The sequence below is a fragment of the Dama dama genome, chromosome 11, assembly GCF_033118175.1.
Source record: "Dama dama isolate Ldn47 chromosome 11, ASM3311817v1, whole genome shotgun sequence".
In the NCBI taxonomy this organism is placed as follows: Eukaryota; Metazoa; Chordata; class Mammalia; order Artiodactyla; family Cervidae; genus Dama; species Dama dama.
The window spans coordinates 96,647,584-96,669,192 of record NC_083691.1 but is presented as its reverse complement, the minus strand read 5'-3'; the positions used below and the strand labels follow the sequence as shown (position 1 = coordinate 96,669,192).

Here is a 21,609-nt window from a genome sequence, read left to right as displayed (position 1 = left end):
GAAATCAATGGTTCTTTTAGAAATGATAGCAGAACAAACTGACAAAACCAGAAAAAGTTCCTGGAAACATCTCTAACTTAAGAGACATGGGTAATCCATAGAGATGGCAAAGCCATTATCAACAGAAGCAGGTACAGCCCATAATTAAGCTCACCTGGGCTGGGCTTCCATGGCCTCTTGCTTGCCAGCTCTCACGTATCAGTGATGCACCCAGGGTTTGTGTGTCTGTGTGGGAGACCTGTGCACACATCACGTGGGTAGGGGAGATACAGCAGACAGCACCCCCTTTTCCATGAGGCTTCAGCACGCTGGCGTGAGGGTGCCCTGGCACACTGAGACAGAATCACTGAGATGGCAATGCTCAGCAGAGCGCTGGCCCAAGAGAACCAAGTTCCTCTCCTTGTTCCATCGCTGGAGCTCCGTGTTTCCACCTGCTTCCCTGTAAAAGAGAGAAAACTCCTCTCCATTCTCTGGCCAGGATCAGTTTTCAATGGCCTAAGAGGCTGCCACGCAAATACATCAATGGGAGTTTTAATTCTTCACACAATTGTGATATGAATTACCTGAAGGAAAGGTAAGTCTAAATATTTTGCGTATCTTAGGATCATTTACTCTTTCAAGGAATCCAAAATGGACCCTCTTTTTAAAACAAAAATTCTATGTAACACTAGATTACCTGTTTTGTAATTTAACTGTTTGGTAAATTCAAAGGTTTCCAGATCTGATCTTTCTGTAAAAGAATTTGTATTTCAATTGGCTGTCAGAACTGCACTTCTAAGTAGAACAAGTTTTTAATGGAAACAGCATATTTTTGGTAGGATTTTCCAGCCGGAAGCCATTAGAAGAGGGTGGACTATGTCATGCTGCTGAGTTAATTTAGTATTGCTTAAACTTTACACATGTTCACAGTCTGGGTAAACTCAGAAAACTCTTGTTGAGTAAATTTCTTTAAACCCACATAACGTCAGGGGAAGTTTAATCCTTAAACTTCTGATTGATTTAATTGTGCTGATTAAAAGACTGTTTTGCAAACTTGTCATGACCTTTCTATTTAGAAACTATAAAATCTTGGCTCATGAGAAGTGACTGAAATATGAATTCTGAAATACACCAAGTTTTAGAATATTTTAAACTACATCCACTAAAATGTAATATCTTGTCTCTAACGGCAACTAATGTCCATTAAATTAGTTTTTTTGTTTGTTTATACCAGCAATAAGGTGAACTGGTCAACTGTGAGATCATGCTAAGCCATGATATGTTGGACTCTGGCTGGAAATTATCTGGTAAAATGTGGGTGTTCGGTAAAAAATTGCTTAAGTTTCTCTCTTCACTTTATGTGAAGCCTGGAGGTTTTAGAGTCAGCCATTACTAACAAACACATGAAAAGATGCTCAACATCACTCATTATTAGAGAAATGCAAATCAAAACCACAATGAGGTACCATTACACGCCAGTCAGGATGGCTGCTATCCAAAAGTCTACAAGCAATAAATGCTGGAGAGGGTGTGGAGAAAAGGGAACCCTCTTACACTGTTGGTGGGAATGCAAACTAGTACAGCCACTATGGAAAACAGTGTGGAGATTTCTTAAAAAACTGGAAAGAGAACTGCCATATGACCCAGCAATCCCACTTCTGGGCATACACACTGAGGAAACCAGATCTGAAAGAGACACGTGCACCCCAATGTTCATCGCAGCATTGTTTATAATAGCCAGGACATGGAAGCAACCTAGATGCCCATCAGCAGATGAATGGATAAGGAAGCTGTGGTACATATACACCATGGAATATTACTTAGCCGTTAAAAAGAATTTTGAATCAGTTCTAATGAGATGGATGAAACTGGAGCCCATTATACAGGGTGAAGTAAGCCAGAAAGATAAAGAACATTACAGCATACTAACACATATATATGGAATTTAGAAAGATGGTAACGATAACCCTATATGCAAAACAGAAAAAGAGACACGGAAGTACAGAACAGACTTTTGAACTCTGTGGGAGGTGAGGGTGGGATGTTTCGAAAGGACAGCATGTATACTATCTATGGTGAAACAGATCACCAGCCCAGGTGGGATGCATGAGACAAGTGCTCGGGCCTGGTGCACTGGGAAGACCCAGAGGAATCGGGTGGAGAGGGAGGTGGGAGAGGGGATCGGGATGGGGAATACGTGTAACTCTATGGCTGACTCATATCAATGTATGACAAAACCCACTGAAATGTTGTGAAGTAATTAGCCTCCAACTAATAAAAATAAATAAATAAATAAATAAAGTCAGCCATTAGTAACCGAGACAAACAACTAATTTGGGTCTTCCAGAGTAATGGCATGTATGGCTTTTTGGATACACACTTATGAACTTTATACAATGCCTATGTGCAGTAGCACAAACAACAGCATACTTCTGTAAGCATGACATGGTTGACTGAATGGCTGAAATACACAGCCTTGTGGTATCTGTGAAGCACCTTTATTTTCCCAGGGGAAAAAACTCATTAGAGAAAAAAAAGGAAAACCTTCTTTAGGATTTTTTGTTTATTTGTTTTGTTTTTCTTTTTTTCTTTAGGATTTTTGTCTGTCCAGCCAATGTCTAGCTATAGGAGAAGCAGGGTAACCCCTCAGCGCATTCAGTAAAATAATACGTGCCTTAAAATATATACTCCAACTTGGGTAACCACTTTATACACACTTAAAAGTTCCTGAATTTAATGTAGTTTAATCCTTGAAAACCACCTGCCGCTCCCAATGTCCCCATCTCTTTCAGTGCAGCCATGACCCCACCCATCCAGACCAACTGAAAAACTGTATCCTCCATGCTGGTAAGTCCATTTCTGTCAGAGGGGGATTTGGGACATGGAAAGATACAGTCACCACTAACTGTACACCATTTAATGTCCAATTTACTAATTTATTGGGCTTTCCTGATGGCTCAGACCGTAAAGAATCTGCCTGTCAGATGCTCTGGAGCAGGGAATGGCTACCCACCTCAGTATTCTTGCCTGGAGAATCCCATGAACAGAGGAGCCTGGCGGGCTCTAATACTTTCACTTCAACATTTCCCTTATTAATCATATGCTACTTAAACAATAAATCAATATTTAGGAATTTACAAAAAAAAATCTACCCAGTGATGAAAAGAGATTAGATATTAACACTTGTTATTAAAGTGTTGTCTGATACAGATTTCTTAAAAGTTGTACAAGGACCCACAAAATACAACAAAACTGTGTATCTTTACATCAAAACTAGTTGCAAAATATGACTATCACAGAGCTAACTTGTGTTTTACTCCAGGCTCATCCTAACACCTCAGTGCTCCAGTTTTTGTTTTTTTCTTTCCTAATTGGAGAATTCTTTATGAGTCTCATTATTTTTATTTCCTTTTTTAACTCTTAATTTTATATTGGAGTAGAGCCGATTAAAAGTATTGTGATAGTTTCAGGCAGACAGCAAAGGGACTCAGCCATACATATAAGTGCTCCAGTTTTAACATACTCTTCTAAGGTTTCAGTAACTCAACCCTCAAAATTTCTACATCCTTCCTAGGTTGAAAGATTTTACCATGCCCTTGCCCCTCCAAAAGAGAATGAAGTTTCTGATCAGCAGACGGAAGGTCCAGAGTTCTGAACCCGTGGGTTTGGCATGGGGACCCGGGACTTGGCCATGAAGTCTGTTAACTCATGAAGTCTGTCAACCTCCTGGCTTCAGGTTCCTCCCTTTTCATTTTCAAGGTACCTATTTTACACCAGGTGTTGGATAAAAGCGCTGCTTCCATTGCTGTTATTGGGTCATTTTGTTGATAGAGCTAAAAACATATTTAAGGTAACGAAATCATATAGATTTCTCCAATATAATAGACTGCACATAGTATTTTACTCTTTCTAAGGTGATTTAATCAACTACTGTCTCCTAAATTGACATTTCATATAGTCAGTTACAAACTGGCGCTTTTAACTTCGAAACGCTTCCTGTGTAAACCTCTGCTCTGCCTCCCTCGTCGCCCCTAGCCTAGGCCCCTCTGCACCTCTGCAGCTAGCTGATCGCTGCCGCCAGAAAAGGCTCCCGGCTTCCTCCAGGCCGGCAGCCGCGTAGCTCATCTCCGCACAAGTTCAGGCAATACTGGCCGAATCACTGAGCGAGTGGGAAAACAGAAGAGCGTCTTCTCTCCCTACCCTGCCCCCGTCCACCTGGGGACCAGGATCCCGTTTTCTCTGCAGACTTAAACGGGAACCGCAAGCCCCTCCCACCCTCGCTCCCGCGCAGGAGGCGGGGACCGGCGACAGGAAGCTGCGAGAGAGAGCGACTCCCGAGGCCCCGCCCCAGAGGCCTTCACGCCTTTCCCCCCCGGCGCGCGCTGCTTGCGTCACAGCAGCGCCTCTTCCTTCCCCCGCCGCCAGGTAACCCGGAAGTTGTACTTGCGAGGCTACTTTCCTTCTCCCACAATCCCTCGCGCTCTTCCTTTCCAACCTCGGCCCTGCAGGGTGAGTATGGCTGCTGAGTCTCGTCTGCAGGAATCTGGCGCCATCCTCTACCTGGATTGTGCTAACCAGGACTGCAGGCTCTGTCCTGAGCTGAATTGGGACCCTGCGTCCCCAGCGCACGGGAATCTACGCTGCATTTAAGGGCTCCCGGAGCCTGAGAGGGAGAGAGGCCAGGCTTGGGGAAACCCGAGCTGCAGGGGTTTCCGGGGCGGAGGCACCTAAGGAATATGGATACTTGGGCCTCGCGGGCTAGCCGGCTTGTCTCTACCCAGACCTGGGGCTTCAGGGACCTGGCCGGTCTTTCTGTCCCCGGAAACCGTGCCGAGGGCGGCTGCGTGAGGCCGGGCTGGGAGGGAGGCCTTGACTTAGGTTTGACGCACTCGCCCTGAGCTGCTTTGTCGCCTGGGTTTGTTTAGATGGCTCCCGCAAAGAAGGGCGGCGAGAAGAAGAAGGGCCGGTCCGCCATCAACGAGGTGGTGACAAGAGAATACACCATCAACATTCACAAGCGCATCCATGGAGTGTGAGTACTCCTGCGGCCTGCCGCTGGCCCTGCTGTTGGGGGCTCCCGAAATCACGGTCTGGTGGTCCCTGAGTCTGTCTAGCCTGAAGGCCGGGTAGGCCAGAAATTAGGCATTAATCCTGCGAAAGCTCAAGTCTGTTTCCATGGACCCTGTTTAAGGTTTATAGGGTTTAAAAGGTAATGCCTCAGAGGTTGATACCTAGAAACGGGACATAGAACAGTAAGGTTTCTGGGAGAGCCAGCTTGGGGAGATAACGGTAGTGATTAAACCATTCCACTCGTTGCTTTATCGTTGAATAAAACCCTGGCAGGCCTGAAGGTTGTGCAGGAGTGGACACTGATGTGTCTAGGTCTTTGTAGTCAAGTTCACTAGTTAATTGAAGCCGGACCTGCCAAGAACACGAACGCTGTGATACGGTTTCTTTAGTTCCCTGACCCACACAGATGGGTACTGAAACTGGGAAAGTCGTAATGCCAGGAGTGAAACCGTTGTAGAGACCATGAAAGGATGTGTCGGTGGACTTATTTGCTGGGAGGACACCTGGAGGTTGTGGATTGGCGATACACAGGAATATTGGGGGTGATTTCCAATGTCCCGGTTCTTGGTGTTGGTCTCTGGAGGCTTGGTTGTAGTGCCTTTATTCCCTTTTTTGCGCATGGGGCTGACCAGTGATACTGGAGACTGCAGCTTTTCTTGAATGCTGCTGTTTGGAGTTCTTTTAACAGCAAACATTGCCCTGCAAAAATTTCTTGACTGGCTTGGTCGGTCTCCTATATCTGGGCAGCTGACTTTGTGAGGGACCTACATGTGGCAGCGACCCCGCCGGGCCTGGCACTTCGGGCCAGCTGTTGACCATGCGTGAGCCAGGGAGGATTGTGTCTGTGGAGTCTTTCAGTTTGGGGCCTGGGGGACTCATGTGGGGAGCACATAAGTCTGTCTTGGGCTCTGCGGGTTCAACGGGGAACCAAAAGATCCTGCCCGCCTAGCTTAGGAGGAGGTAGGCGAGCATCCAGAGGAAAGGGTGAAGGGTAAGTCATATGCTGATGTTTTACAGGCGCACAGTTAACCAGACCTTAGAAGAGTGGCTGTGAGCCAGCGCAGGTGGATGAGTTTTTCCTGCATTTTTGTTACAAAAGCCCTAAGTGAAGACCTTCACAGTACTAAATGAATGGGTCGTTTTTAGTTCTTGATGGGCAACAATTGGCAGTTCTTTGTTTATTCTTCATTTTGCTCCCTAGGATTCCACGTTCTTGTGTTTTTCTTGCCTCTGCAGCTGCTGCTCCTTGATCTATGTTTCTCCTCACATCCCATCCTCTTAATATTGAGTCCAGGACTCAACCCTTCTCTAACTATGCTTGGTAATAGCAACTAGTTTTAGGGCCTCATATTTCCAGCTGCTGTTAAGATGTATACATGTGTTTTTTAATAGGCATTTCAAATTTTACATAACCCTGAACCAAACTCTTTGTGTCCACACTGCCCACACACACACTTTCCAGTTTCCCTGCAGCCTTCCCTTTTTGTTGGCAAGTGAGCACGTCCTCTTGGGTCTGCCTTCCTCAGCCTGACTACACTGGTCCCGCCATCAAGGAAACAATTGAAGAATTGTTTCCTTGATGGGCTCCTGGTTCTCTCCTCCACCCCAAACACCTGGGCTGCTCCCAGGCCCTCCATTGGCTTCCCATGTTGCCATCTTGAGAGGCCAGAGTTCTGTTCTGATTCTACACGGGTTGACCACTTACTTAATCATAGGTGGCAAGTACATGATTCAGGGCAGTAGTTTGAACTTAGTCTTACCACCCCCATAATGCTTTTTCTCACAGGTAGCTAAACAGGCGCCCTCATCTTTCGATCTTGACTTCAGTATCTGTGGCCATCTTAGCTTTGACATGCAGCCCCCTTCCTTATTCCTCTCCTTTCTCTCTAGCTCTTTTTTTCTGGATGGTTAAATATTTAAGTGAAACGAGCTTGTTTGATGGGTAGAGCGGGGAGGGGGTGGGTATGGTAACTGACATTCACAGTCTGTTTAACTTTGGGTCTCTGCCCCACTGGAATAGCCTTCACTTAACCAACTGCTTAACCATTTCAGCCAGTAACAGAGTTCGGCTTTCTCACATTTTGTCTTTAACTGAAAGCATGAAATTCAAGGAATTTATGTATCCATATCTAAACAACAGGTTAATAGTGCCTGACATGTGTTGAGAAATCCGTAGCACTAACTGTTGCCTTCGTTTTTTGAGAGGAAACTGGTCCATTTCAAGTCCTTTGTCTTCTATCATAGACCAAGTTAATAAGGGGCCTTTAAATTCGCATTGAATGATTGCCGAAAGCTGATGGTGTGTTTATTTCAGTGTCGTGTGCTTTGTGTTCAAGCATATTCTAACATTCTTTGATTATATATTCTCTCTGGCAGATGGTATCAGAGCTTGAGGGGGTTTTTGCTTTATCAGGAGAGTGTTGACCAGTGTATATATTAGCATCTTTTAAGGATCATAGACAGAGTCCTTGTTCTTATTGAAAGTAGATTGTGCATAGATTACCATTGTGTAATAGGCGGGCATGACATAGTGGTGAAGAATTGTTCCTGCGTTGTTAGAGGTTTAGTTGAGATTTGTTTTATGAAAACACACTGTATTATGTGTTTCATTTAATTTTGTACTCACTTCATTCACTTACTTTTGAATCTCAGGGGTTTCAAGAAGCGTGCCCCTAGGGCACTCAAAGAAATCCGGAAGTTTGCCATGAAGGAGATGGGAACTCCGGACGTGCGCATCGACACCAGGCTCAACAAAGCCGTCTGGGCCAAAGGAATCAGGTACTCGAGGTGTCTGTGTGTGAGACAGATTTTACCATTCCACTCAGCTAATGCACGTGGAGGTATAAGAAGAAAATCGTGTAGCCGTGGCTTGGGGAGTAGGGTAGCATCTGCGGGGAAGCCCTTTACCCTAGTGTGAACTAAGGCCTGAAGGAGTGAGCAGGGTGCAGGTCAGGTCAGCGCATCACACACAGAACAGACGTGACCTGGGAACAGCGGCTGGTTAAAGTGGAGTAGACGGTGTGTGTGATTGGAGGACAGAGTGAGGATGGAGTGGGCAGCAGACAGACCTTTAGGTCACAGTGTGGAGTCTGGCTTTCTCTAGACCGAAGGGCCGTGTCCACCGTGGGGGTGGCTACAGGCCAGAGACTCCTAGCAGTTATACAGTGCGCAGAGCAGCCAGGTCTCAGCGGTGCTCAGGCTGAGAAGTCCTGCTTGTAGGCAGATTTGGGGGGTAGCTGTAAAGGACAGTTACGGGGCCAGGGTAGAAGTGGGACCAGCCAGGTGAGTGGTGCTGGCGGGGACTGGAGGGTTTGAGACAAGCGGGGTGGGGGCGCTGTCTGATCTGGGTGGTCTTTTAACATTGGGGTTGGATGCAACAACAGGGACTTGAGCTTTAGCCCTGCAGTGGGCTGTCATGGCGGGGAGTGTCTAATGAAGGAGCTGTTTGTGGGCTCTCTTGAGATTGGGGGTGGGGGGTGTCCCATGAACTGAGAAGGTTGGTGAGCCAGGAGGAGGACTGCGTGTGGGAGGCCGGGACACTGAACATTTGCGCGTGTTCGCCGAGTGCTGCCTGGGATTTAACATAGCTCCCGTAGCCAACATTACACACGGGGCTGACATTTCTGCTGAGGTCACTGCTGTGGCAGTGGGGGCTGCCAGCTGAGACAGGTACATCCCAAGCATGCTCAGTCATTTCAGACTTCTTGAGATCCCATGGACCCCTCTGTCCATGGGATTCTCCAAGCAAGAATACTGGAGTATTGTATTGGGTTGCCATTTCCACCTCCACATCCCAAGACACCTGTTTTCTGGTTTTCAGGAATGTCCCATACCGGATCCGTGTGCGGTTGTCCAGAAAACGTAATGAAGACGAAGACTCGCCAAACAAGCTCTACACTCTGGTTACCTACGTGCCCGTCACCACCTTCAAAAGTAAGGTCTACTTCACTTTTTAAAACCTTGGCCCTATTATAACCTGAGTTCATTTGTTCAACAAATACTGTTTACTTGTATCTCTGGATCCTTCCAGTAGGGTTGTACGTAAGAGGCATAGTCAGTAAACCTTTTTGAAGTTGTGTTATGGTGTGGGAAAATGCAAAAGGATACAGAACACGTCTGTATCTGGGTTGGAAGGGTCATTCAGAATACCTGCCTAAGCCCTTGCAGAAAAGGTTCTTCTGTGAGCATGGGATGGGGGGTGTGGGTGTGGAAGGTGATTGGCTCTCACTTCTTTTGCAGATCTACAGACAGTCAATGTGGACGAGAACTAATTGCTGATGGTCCAATAAAGTTACTGAACTGCCTTCGCATCTTGATTTTCCTTTTCTAGTTGGAGGTAAAGTAGGCTTGTGTATCTTAGAGCATTTCCCAGTTACAGGGTCATCTGGAGAGTATTTCCCAGCCGCCATGCCTGGGCCCCTTCTCCCAGGAGTTTTAAGAGACTAAACTGGTAGCTTTTGAGGGTCTTAGATTTAATGAAAGAGGTAGTTTGTCATTTTTAGCTCAATTATTTGGTAATCTAACGTGGTGTTTTTACTTATGGTTTGTGCTCAGTTGTTCAGTCCTGTCTGACTCCTTGCGACCCCACCGGGCTCCTCTGTCCGTGGAATTTTCCAGGCAAGAATACTGGAGTGGGTTGCCATTTCCACATAGGTAACCTTTCTTAAAAGGACTAACAAATGTTATGTTAAATTAAGCCTGAAACCAAGGTGTTGGAGGGATTATGTTTCATCACTGATGTGGATTAAATGGCGTAAAGAGGTGCCCTTTTGAAACCCTGTTGATGATGGTAGTGGGGTTGGAGGCTACCTGGAGTGCATGCTGTGAACATCATTGTGGGGGCAGTGGGGGGGTCTCCTGGTAGTTCCAAACTGGCACAGTCCAAACCTTAGACACTGAAATAAGATACAGACACAAACCAAGTCAATAGAAAACTTTGTTTTTAAAAAAACTTGGAGGCCAACATTGAAAGCGTGGTTTGTACACATTTTTTGGAAGGACACAAAGTGAATACAACCAAATACATTAACATGGTTTCAATTACCAGCATTGAAACAAAATTAGTGCAAAAAAAGCCAAATACAATTGCACAGATAGTGGCTCTCAAATCTTGAAAGTGAATTCTGTCCCCCCGTTCAAGTGAAGGATGAGTGCTTGGGCTTCTCAACTTGGTTAGTATCACACATCTCTCACTTCTTTAGCTTCCAGCTGAGGACAGAACACTGGCTCTAGCACTGACAGTGTCTAAACAAATGCTGGGTGTTGCATCAGTGCCCCCCAGCCACAGTGTGTACCCAGCCTGTAAAGTACTCACGGTGAGCTCGACAAGCCTGGCTTCCTGGGCTCACCGCACCCGGGGACCTGGTCTGTGCTTTGGTGTGGAGATGCATCTCGGCCAATCGCTGTCCTACGGGCTGCTCAGCTTGAGCTCAGGCTGTGACTGGCGGCTCATTTCACAAGTCTTGAGGCTGTACTGATTGAGCTTGGCGTTTTCAAGTTTGGATTTAATGTCCAGTGGCTTTTCAAAGAAGTTGACTAGTGACTGTTCAGTCAGAAGTGAGGCTAAAATATGTTCAAGGGAGACGGTCCAGTCCCCTTGTGCCTCTTCAGGAAATGCCTGGGACTGCTGGGGACTCTGCCCTGTGTCCGCTTCAGCAAACACCAAGTCCTGCTCAGAAGAGGGGGAAGGAGCCGAGGCCTGCAGCTCCTCCCCGCCTTCCTGGGAGCCGCTCCCAGAGCTGCTGCCTCGCTGCCCCACCTCGCCGATCTGCAGCAGCAGCGTGGTTACTGTGGCGATGGCTTGGTACAGGTCATTCTCTTCCGGGTCTTTGTGGAACATACTGTACAAAGTCTTACAGAACTGGATAAACTCTCTCTGGAAATGTGAGGGGGGGAAATCTGAATATAACAGTGTAACAAGAATATGTTTTTTGTTTAAAAATTTTACACTTAGTTCTCTGATCAAAACCACACAGTAATTGTTGAAGCAGAAAATAAGAGGTATTTTCTGCCCTTGAGGACTTGCCAAGTCCAGGAGATTTCACACACCGTGTAGACTTGTGCTGTCTTTACAGCAGCTGTTAAAAACATTACACCCTTCAACCCAGGAAAACAACTTGTGAGAATATGTTCAGAAGCTCTGCATGGAGATGTGTTTTATGAGGATGCGAAAGCTAGGGTTTTTAGTAGAGAAAGGTTGGAAACAGCCTAAATATTAGGACTGAAATAATCTTACTAGATTTGTTAATCTGGTGGAAATACCAAAGCAGCAGGGAAGGCCATAAAGTTCAACAATGGTGCCTGGTGCATGCTCACGCTACACACCCTCCTGCCCAAATTGAGAATCTTTATGTCACAATAGAGGTGGGACTTAGCTTCACGGTCACTCCAGGAACAGGAAAATGCTCTGAGCTACTAATTTAGCATTTAAGGTTCAAGAGAAATATCCATGATAACTGAGGTACAACTGACATGCTGAGATTTAACTGATATATATCCAGAGAGTAGAATGAATGTTTGAAAGCCACTTAGTAGAATGGAGCAACACTGTTTCATGATCAAAAGGAAAACTGCTAAATCCCACTCCTGGGAGCTCACAGGAGTACCAGAGGAATTTAAGTCCTATAATAAAGGGAGGTTTTCCACTTAAAGCCGCATCAGTACACTGTAATATGTAGTTAGCTATTTAAACTGTACTTTTTATATGAAAAATTCTGTGTCCACTGTCTCCCAAATAGCTTCTAGTGCTCTACAGAATGAATCTGCATCACAACCTGATAAATGAGTTTGACAGAGAAAATTTGAGGATATGAAATATGTGCTAGCATATTTTGAAGAGTGCTGAACATCTGAATAGCTGAATGGATCAAAATTTAAATAATTTCCTATTTAAATGTCACAATGTTTAGAATGTCTTAAAGATCCTTTGATTATAGCTTAGGAGGTAAAGTGGGGGTCCAGCTTAATTAAAAGGCTTACCACTGAAATTGCTTGGTAAAATAGTAAATTCTCTGCACAGAATAAAGTCCATACCTGGCTCATTTTGGGCAACTCTTTCTCAGTTTTGTCTTTTTCTTTGGCCAAATCTTTAATCATCTGCTTCAGCTGTTTCTGATAATCAATTGTATCACCTTGAGACAAAGGAAAGAATATAGACTTCAGTCAAAGTAAAAAATTTAAGAGATACCAAGGGAACATTTCATGCAAAGATGAGCACAATAAAGGACAGAAATGGTATGGATCTAACAGAAGCAGAAGAGACTAAGAAGAGGTGGCAAGAATACATAGAAGAACTGTACAAAAAAGATCTTCACAACCCAGATAATCACGATGGTGTGCTCACTCACCTAGAGCCAGACATCCTGGAATGCAAACTCAAGTGGGCCTTAAGAAGCATCACTACGAACAAAGCTAGTGGAGGGGATGGAATTCCAGATGAGCTATTTCGGATCCTAGATGATGCTGTGAAAGTGTTGCACTCAGTTTGCCAGCAAATTTGGAAAATTTAGTAGTGGCCACAGGACTAGAAAAGGTCAGTTCATTCCAATCCCAAAAAAAGTCAATGCCAAAGAATGCTCAAACTATCGCACAATTGTACCCATCTCATGTGCTAGCTAAGTAATGCTCAAAATTTATGCCAGGCTTCAACTGTACGTGAACCATGAACTTTCAGATGTTCAAGCTGGATTTAGAAAAGGCAGAAGAACCAGAGATCAAATTGCCAACATCTGCTGGATCATCGAAAATGCGCGAGTTCCAGAAAAACTTTTTGCTTTTTGACCATGCCAAAGCCTTTGACTGGATCACAACCAACTGGAAAATTCTTAAGAGATGGGAATATCAGACCACCTGACCTGCCTCCTGAGAAATCTGTATGCAGGTCAAGAAGCAACAGTTAGAACTGGACATGGAACAACAGACTGGTTCCAAATAGGAAAAGGAGTAGGTCAAGGCTGTATATTGTCACCCTGCTGATTTAGTTTATATACAGAATACATGATGTGAAATGCAAGGCTGGATGAAGCACAAGCTGGAATGAGGATTGCTGGGAGAAATATCAATAACTTCAGATATGCAGATGATACCACCCTAGTGGCAGAAAACAAGAACTAAAGTGCCCTCTCGAAAGTGAAAGAGTGAAAAAGCTGGCTTAAAACTCAACATTCACAAAATTAAGATCATGGCATCCAGTCCCACCACTTCATGGCAAACAGACTGGGAAACAGTAAGAGACTATTTTCTTGGGCTCCAAAAATCACTGCGGATGGTGACTGCAGCCATGAAATTAAAAGACAATTGCTCCTTGGAAGAAAAGCTTTGACCAACCTAGACAGCATATTAAAAAGCAGAAACATTACTTTGCCAACAAAGGTCTGTCTAATCAAAGATATGGCTTTTCCAGTAGTCATGTATGGATGTGAGAGTTGGACTCTAAAGAAAGCTGAGTACTGAAGAATTGATGCTTTTGAACTGTGGTGTTGGAGAACTCTTGAGAGTCCCTTGGACAGCAAGGAGATCCAGCCAGTCAATCCTAAAGGAAATCAGTCCTGAATATTCATTGGAAGGACTGATGCTGAAGCTGAAACTCCAATACTCTGGCCACCTGATGCGAAGAACCGACTCACTGGAAAAGACCCTAATGCTGGGAAAGACTGAAGGTGGGAAGCAAAGGGAACGAAAGGTTGAGATGGTTGGATGGCATCACCAACACAATGGACATGAGTTTGAGTAAGCTCTGGGAGTTGGTGATGGACAGGGAGGTCTGGCGTGCTGCAGTCCATGGGGTCGGAAAGAGTTGGACGCAACTGAACTGAACTGAAGTAAATTCCATGAAAACAAAAGGAAAATGGAAAGGAGTGGTGAGGGGATCAGGGACTCCACTAAGTAAATCCCACATACAAACTGAAAAGCAGAGATCAATCAGATGGTCTGTACAAAAAGTGTCCACAAATAGATTATGACAGCTGAGTGACCTCTTGTTATAGGATAACCCCTGCAATATTAAAGGAATAAACATGGGGGGATAGAGGGCAGTCACCCGATACACTGCACCTTGGAAGGTTTTGGCCTCTGAAGCAGTGGTCTCAGTATTTGGTCTCAGTATTAGTTCCTAGGAGGGAGAGGAAGAGACGCTCTGCTTCTAGGAATAGCTGTCCCAATCAGAAGGCAATGAAAAGAGGTACATACCATTGGATGTGCCAAAAACCAGGGGTCTTGACGTCGACAACAGAGGATTCTTCAGTGGTGACTGGCTGTCTCGGTCATTTTCAGTGAGTGCTTTTTAAAAATAAAAAAATTTTTAAATTAATTGGAAAAATTATTGTGTCTTAACCAAAACTAACAGTAATTTCGCTTTTTAGGTAAGAAAACTAAAGGCCAAGCTAGAAGCCCCTGGTCTGAGGGCTGCAGGGTCCTCCCTGGTCTGAGCCCTGTGTACGCCAAGAAGTCAAAAGCATCTGACACACTCATAATGTCTTTTCCCTGATGTCTGTAGGTACTGTAATGACACGAATTCATAAGACAATGCTGATACTGACCTAGAAAAATGTCCATGTGGTTAAAAATGGATTTTTTCAAATTATAAGTATGTATATACATACATAAATTCTAGAAATAACACCTCTGGATGATGTAATACTGGGTAATTGCTTTAAACTCTAATTTTTTTTCTCAGTACATCATGGTATACTTAAATAACTTATAGCAAAAACTGAAAACAGCTTTCCTGAATTCAAAGCCTGTTATGAGTTTTCTGGAAATATACAAAACTCCAATTATATCAGAACTCTAATACACTGCTGGTATGAATATAAAATGGCATAGCCATTTTGGAAAACAGTTTGGCAGTGACCATAAACTAAGTCATTAAGTTGCCATTTTTACCCAGTTCCACTCCTAGGTATATGTCAAAAGGAAATGACAGCATTCCCACTCAGAACCTGTACGCAAATGCTCACAACAGTATTTGTTCCAAAGAGCCAAAAAGTACAGATTGTTTACCAACTGAGCGATCAGGGAAGCCCCAAACAAACCCAACCAAGTATTATTCATCAGCTGAAATGAACAAATCATGGCAAACCCGGCAGTGTATCAGTTCAGCTGTTGGAAAGGAGTAAGCACTGGCGTCGCCACGGATGAACCTGCAGACGTACTAACGGGGCGCAGGCAGACACGGGGTGTGCACAGCATGGCTGCACATGCCGGAAAAGCTCGAGCAGACATCTGAAGGCAGGGAATGTGTGGGCCGGACAAGGAGTAAGGCTGCAGGCTTTTGGGGGTAAAAATACTCTAAAATTGTGATGATGGTTTGTAATGGCTATACGAAAAATCAGACACTATACACATCCAGTCAGTGAATTCTATGGTATGTGGGTTATAAACCAATAAAGCTGTTACCAAACAAGTTCTAAAGGGGACTGCAAATAAAGGATCCTCATTTTTTAAATGTTGAGACTTCAAAATAGTAAGCCATTCACTGAGAAGAAATAAATGGCAAAATTCTGTTGTGATCCAACAAATAGCCACAAGATGGCACCAAAGCTTTGATAAGCTACCCTCCTTCCTACTTGCAAAGTAGGTTTCCGGGGTTTGAAAGGTGGAGGATGCTTGGAGTTCTGTCTTTCTCATTGGTCTTTATTCACGGCTCCCCCCTGCCCATAAAATTATTGAGTCATTTCTTTTTTCCAACTTTGCCCTTTCCCCAAAACAAACTCTACGCATTGGCACATGTGAGAATCCACTTGCTGAAAGTGAAAGTCGCTCCGTCATGTCCGACTCTGTGTGACCCCGTGGGCAATACAGTCCATGGGATTCTCCAGGCCAAAATACTGGAGTGGGTAGCCTTTCCCTTCTCCAGGGGATCTTCCCAGCCCAGGGACTGAACCCAGCCCTCCTGGACTGCAGGCAGATTCTTTACCAGCTGAGCCACAAGGGAAGCCTAAGAATACTGGAGTGGGTAGCCTATCCCTTCTCCAGCGGATCTTCCCAACCCAGGAATCAAACTGGGGTCTCCTGCATTGCAGGCGGATTCTTTACCAACGTGGCTATCAAGGAAGCCCACGCACACCGAATAGGAGGGAAATTACAAACACAGGATAGTACTTGGGCAGTCACCATAGAAACTGCTTCCTAGGTAACAGCCACTGGGATGTCAAGCATATACTAGATCCCTACCCTCAGAAGAGCTCAGCGGAGAAACGTGTACAGAAGTCACTCTAGGAGGATGCTCTCATAAAAAAACTAATACACAAACATGGGAGCACAGAGCAGTGATTAATTTACAGGCTGGGTGAGTGTCCAGAGAGGAGGCAGGTCAAGCACCCACGGCGACGGAGCCAGAAAGGCCGGCCAGCCTCAGAGCAGCGCTCAACAGCCTCCCTCCCCTCCATCTCGGCAGTAGGTGCCTGGACCCAGATGGGAAGCCAGGGGGCAGCGGAGGCAGCTGGGAGCTCACTGGGAGATGCTCGTCCTGTTACCTGCTCTTTCAGAGATGTACGCTACAGTGCATTAGGAAGAACAGTCCACAGAGTCTATATGATCCTTAAATGTTCTTTCAACCTTTTAAAATGAAATTATGAACTATCAATGTAATCTTGTTTTGACATTCCAGTATACCTGTAAATCGCAGCTGAGCACTATACATGGATTAAGAGACAATCCTATTAATGCTTTCACTGTGTCTCACTTCACATTCTGCACAAATTAAAAGTCGGATGAAGGATTTGCATTTGATTATCTGAAACTCCTGATCTCAGATGTCTGTGTGACGGGTGGATAAGCGCATGGCTTCAACAGACAGACACCAGCACAGACGGCTCCCTGTGGCTTCAGGGACTAGCATTAGCCGGGGCGCACGTCCATTCCCTGTAACAGTCATCACCACTGCTATCTCATCACTTTCTAAATGGGACGCTTGTGGGGGGAAGACACCAGTTCCACTGAAAGCTGCTTATCTCTGGCAGAGGAGGACACAGACTGCTTTCAACACTGTGTGGCCTTCAGATGCACTTGACGCTATAGGCATCAAAGTAATACCATTTTCCAAATGAACTTATGGTTGCTGGGGGGAGGGGATACTGAGTTTGGGATGGACGTGTACACACTGCAACATTTAAAATAGGTAAGCAACAAGGGCCTACTGTATAGCACAGCAGGAACTCTGCTCAATGTCATGTGGCAGCCTGGATGGGAAAGGAGTTTGGGGGAGCGTGGATAATGTATATGTATGGCTGAGTCCCTCTGCTGTCCACCCGAAACCATCACAGCATTGTGACTTGGCTACACTCCAACACAGAGGAGAAAGGGAAAGATATTCCCATCTGAGTGCAGAGCTCCAGAGAACAGCACAGAGAGAGAAGCAAGCCTTCCTCAGTGATCAGTGCAAAGAAACAGAGGAAAACAACAGAATGGGAAAGACTAGAGATGTCTTCAAGAAAATCAGATACACCAAGGGATACAAACAAAGACGGGCACAATAAAGGACAGAAATGGTATGGACCTAACAGAAGAAGATATTAAGAAGAGGTGGCAAGAATATACAGAACTGTCAGAAAAGGTCTTAATGACCCAGATAACCACGATGGTGTGGTCACTCACCTAGAGCCAGACATCCTAGAGTGGGAAGTCTAGTGGGCCTTAGGAAGCATCACTACGAACAAAGCTAGTGGAGGTGATGGAATTCCTGAGCTATTTGAAATAACTATTTCAAATCCTAAAAGATGATGCTGTGAAAGTGCTGCACTCAATATGCCAGCAAATTTGTAAAACTTAGTAGTGGCCACAGGACTAGAAAAGGTAAGTTTTCATTCCAATCCCAAAGAAGGGCACCGCCAAAGAATGTTCAAACTACTGCATAATTGCACTCATCTCACACGCTAGCAAAGTCATGCTCAAAATACTTCAAGCGAGGCTTCAACTGTACAGGAACTGAGAACTTCCATATGTAAAAAGCTGGATTTTGAAAAGGCAGAGGAACCAGAGGTCAAATTGCCAACATCCACTGCATCATAGAAAAAGTAAGAGAATTCCAAAAAAACATCTATTTCTGCTTCATTGACTACACTAAAGTCTGACTGTGTGAATCACAACAAACTGTGGAAAATTCTTAGAGAGATGGGAATACCAGACCACCTTACCTGCCTCCTGAGAAACCTGTATGCAGGTCAAGAAGCAACAGTTAGACCCAGACAGAAACAACAGACTGATTCAAAATTGGAGAAGGAATATGTTAAGGCTGTCTATTATCACCTTGTTTATTTAACTTATATGCAGAGTACATCATACGAAATACCAGGCTGGATGAAGCTCAAGCTGGAATCGAGATTGCTGGGGGAGAAATATCAATAACCACAGATATGCAGATGACCCTAATGGCAGAAAGAGAAGAGGAACTAAAGAGGCTCTTGATGAAGTGAAAGAGGAGTGTTAAAAAGCTGGCTTAAAACTCAATATTCAAAAATCTAAGATCATGGCATCCGGTTCCATCACTTCATGGCAAATAGATGCAGAAACAATGGAAATAGTGACATACTTTATTTTCTTGGGCTCCAGAATCACTGTGGAGGGTGACTGCAGTCATGAAATTAAATGACACTTACTCCTTGGAAGGAAAGCCATGACCAACCTAGACAAGTGTATTAAAAGGCAGAGACATCATTTGCTGATGAAGGTCCATATAGTCAAAGCTAGTTTTTCCAGTAGTCATGTATGGTTGTGAGAGTTGGACCATAAAGAAGGCTGAGTGCCAGCAAATTAATGTTTTGAACTGTGGAGCTGGAGAAGACTCTTGAGAGTCCCTTAGATAGCAAGGAGGTCAAACCAGTCAACCCTAAAGGAAATCAACCCGGAATATTAATTGACTGATGCTGAAGCTCCAATACTTTGACCATCTGATGCAAAGAGCTGACTCGCTGAAAAGATGCTGATGGTGGGAAAGCCTGAGGGCAGGAGGAAGAGGGGGCAACAGAGGATGAGATGCTTGGATGGCATCATCAACTCAATGGACATGAGTTTGAGGAAACTGCAGGAGACAGTGAAGGACAGGGTAGCCTGGCATGCTGCAGTCCATGGAGTCGTAAAGAGGTGGACACAACTGAGCAACTGAACGACGATGACCAATACAAAATAAAAAGTTGAATAATAATACCATTTTCCATCATATTTTCTTGAAAAAGCCAAACAGTGCCCCCCTTTACCTCTCCATGGTGGCTAGAAACAGCAATCAACTTCTAACAGCACAGACTTGCATTTGGTTCAATTAGGAATTCCAGTATACCCAAGTCATCAGTAAGATAGGAAGATCAACCAAACTCTCCAACTTGTGTCCCAGATATATAATCTAGAAAACCTCCTGAGCTGTGACACATACTGGACACTCACTGGGACTACAAATCCAATCTTAGGGGCTCCTTGATAATTTGCATAATATCAGGGGTCTTAAGCACTTAGCTTTTCTCTTTTAAAAAGTTCAATGGAGGGGCTTCCCTGGTGGCTCAGTGGTAAAGATTCTGTCTGTCAATGCAGGAGACATGAGTTTGATCCCTGATCTGAGAAGATCCCACATGCTGAGGAGCAACTAAGCCTGTGAGCCACAACTACTGAGCCTGTGCTCTCGAGCCCGAGAGCTGGAGCTACTGAAGCCTGCGTGCCCCACACCCTGTGCCCTGCAACAGGAGAAGCCACTGAAATGGAAGCTGGTATATGGCAATAAAGGGTAGCCCCCTGCTTGCCACAACCAGAGAAAGCCCAAGCAAAAACAATGAAGACGGAGCACAGCCAAAAATAAATAATAAATAAAAATAAAATTATAAAAAGTTCAATGCAATCTTTTAATTTCACAAAAGGTTCCTTAGGAGGTTTATATTCTATACTATTTATATTTTTGAAAACACTCAAGTGATATTTTCAACTCAGGATCCCAATCCAAAGAGCAGACTTCCATCTAGCCTCAGCTGTCTGTCACCAAACTGAATGAGCCTGGCATCAGTACTCCCCAAGTTATCAGATATAAACTATCACTTCTAGATCCTGTGAGAAGTTGACCTTTGCAAGTTTCCATAATACAGCATCCATTTTCAGAATCTGAGTCTTCAGACTGACTGTCTCCAGCTTCTGGGAGAAGTTCTTGATCTTTCATGACTGGAGTCAAAAATTTAGTTCACATATTTCCACGTTAGCGGATAAGCCTTCTTCGTGTATGTCAGTTGGGTCATGTCCATTAATAATCTGGTCCTTAGAGTGGTGTAACGATCCTTCAGTCCCTTGGATTCCAGCAGGTATTCTGACGTATCAGCACACTCTCAAGGGCAGGAGATTATAGATTTTATCTTCAGTATTGTTTCTTAGTATAACCATAAGAAAAGGCTGACCAAAAAGTGAAGAACCAATATGGTGGACGTGACCTGGGTGCCACAACTTTTTTCTTAGACAAAGAGTAGTTGTCACATGCTGTGTGTCTTGATAGTAATTTCAAACACATGATTTCCCATTCCATACTACTACTCAGGTTGTCATCCACAGTGACTATTCCATGAAATCTATGGTTTTATACCAGTAGTCGTTGTTGTTCAGGCACTAAAGTCGTGTCCGACTCTTTGTGACCCTGTGGACGTAGCCCCCAGGCTTCTCTGTCCATGGGATTTCTCAGGCAAGAATACTGGAGTGGGTTGCCATTTCCTTCTCCAGGGAATCGTCCCAACCCAGAGATCGAACCCTGGTCTCCTGTATCTCCTGCACTGGCAGGTGGGTTCCTTACCACTGAGCTATCCATTAATATACATGGGAAGCCCATATATATTAATATCAGCACTTATGGGTCTTATCTGCAGGTAGTCTGGACGAAGCAGACAATGTCATGCAAAGATTTAATGTACTTCAGTGTTGGTGGTAGAGCAGTGAGCATAGCCACCTTGCAAAGATCTAGTATATTTTCAGTTGTACTGCACAGACTTCAAAAGTGGAGAGATTCTGTCAATGGACGTGAACTTCCAAGATGCAGTCTTTAATCAAGGGCAATGGAACAAAATACATTTTGCCAAGTAACAAAATGGGTCAAATGGTACTGAAATCTTAGCATGCTCAGGACTTTTTATTAGTTTTCATACTAATATTGAAATGTCTCCATGCAATTCCTGATTGGGATTTTTAAATAACAACCTCTTCAAATGGACTATCACCCTCACTGAGAAACTATTTGGACAAGAAGGTAGAAGCAAATGGCATTTTGCTGTACTTGATAGAAACTGCTTTCTTGCCGGTACTGAGAACATGAATGGTTCAAATGTTTTTGTTTTACTTCAAGTGTATGATGATTCTCCCTTACTAACAAATCTGAGTTGTTTTGATAATATGGCTTCCTGAATTTTGGTTTCCTGTTTTTAGTATTTATTTATTTATCTGGCTGCACTGGGTCTTAGGTGCAACATGCAGGATCTTTGCTGTTAGTTGCAACACACAGAATCTAGTTCCTTGATCAGGGAGGTCCCATAATATGACTGAATTTTAAATCCAGCCATTTTTTCATATCAAGTATTTAAAAATTTATACAGATATTGATATAAACTT

At 44.3% G+C, this 21,609-nt stretch overlaps 2 protein-coding genes across 4 annotated transcripts in view; one reads left to right on the top strand and one right to left on the bottom strand.

The window, feature by feature from the left end:
* Positions 1-4,371: 4,371 nt before the first annotated feature.
* Positions 4,372-9,359, top strand: RPL31 (ribosomal protein L31). The gene is made up of 5 exons (XM_061155914.1): positions 4,372-4,488; positions 4,905-5,011; positions 7,702-7,827; positions 8,870-8,982; positions 9,289-9,359. The coding sequence occupies exons 2-5, from the start codon at positions 4,905-4,907 to the stop codon at positions 9,318-9,320; spliced, it is 378 nt and encodes a 125-aa protein (XP_061011897.1). The 5' UTR covers positions 4,372-4,488; the 3' UTR covers positions 9,321-9,359.
* A 613-nt stretch (positions 9,360-9,972) lies between these two features.
* Positions 9,973-21,609, bottom strand: part of TBC1D8 (TBC1 domain family member 8) — a 139,981-nt gene continuing 128,344 nt past the window's right edge. For all 3 annotated transcript variants that reach the window (XM_061155911.1, XM_061155912.1, XM_061155913.1), the window contains 3 exons: positions 14,236-14,325; positions 12,082-12,179; positions 9,973-10,924 (listed from right to left, as the gene is read on the bottom strand). In XM_061155911.1, coding sequence (XP_061011894.1) covers positions 10,457-10,924; positions 12,082-12,179; positions 14,236-14,325 — 656 coding nt within the window. In that variant the 3' untranslated portion in view covers positions 9,973-10,456. The remainder of the gene's footprint in view (positions 10,925-12,081; positions 12,180-14,235; positions 14,326-21,609) is intronic.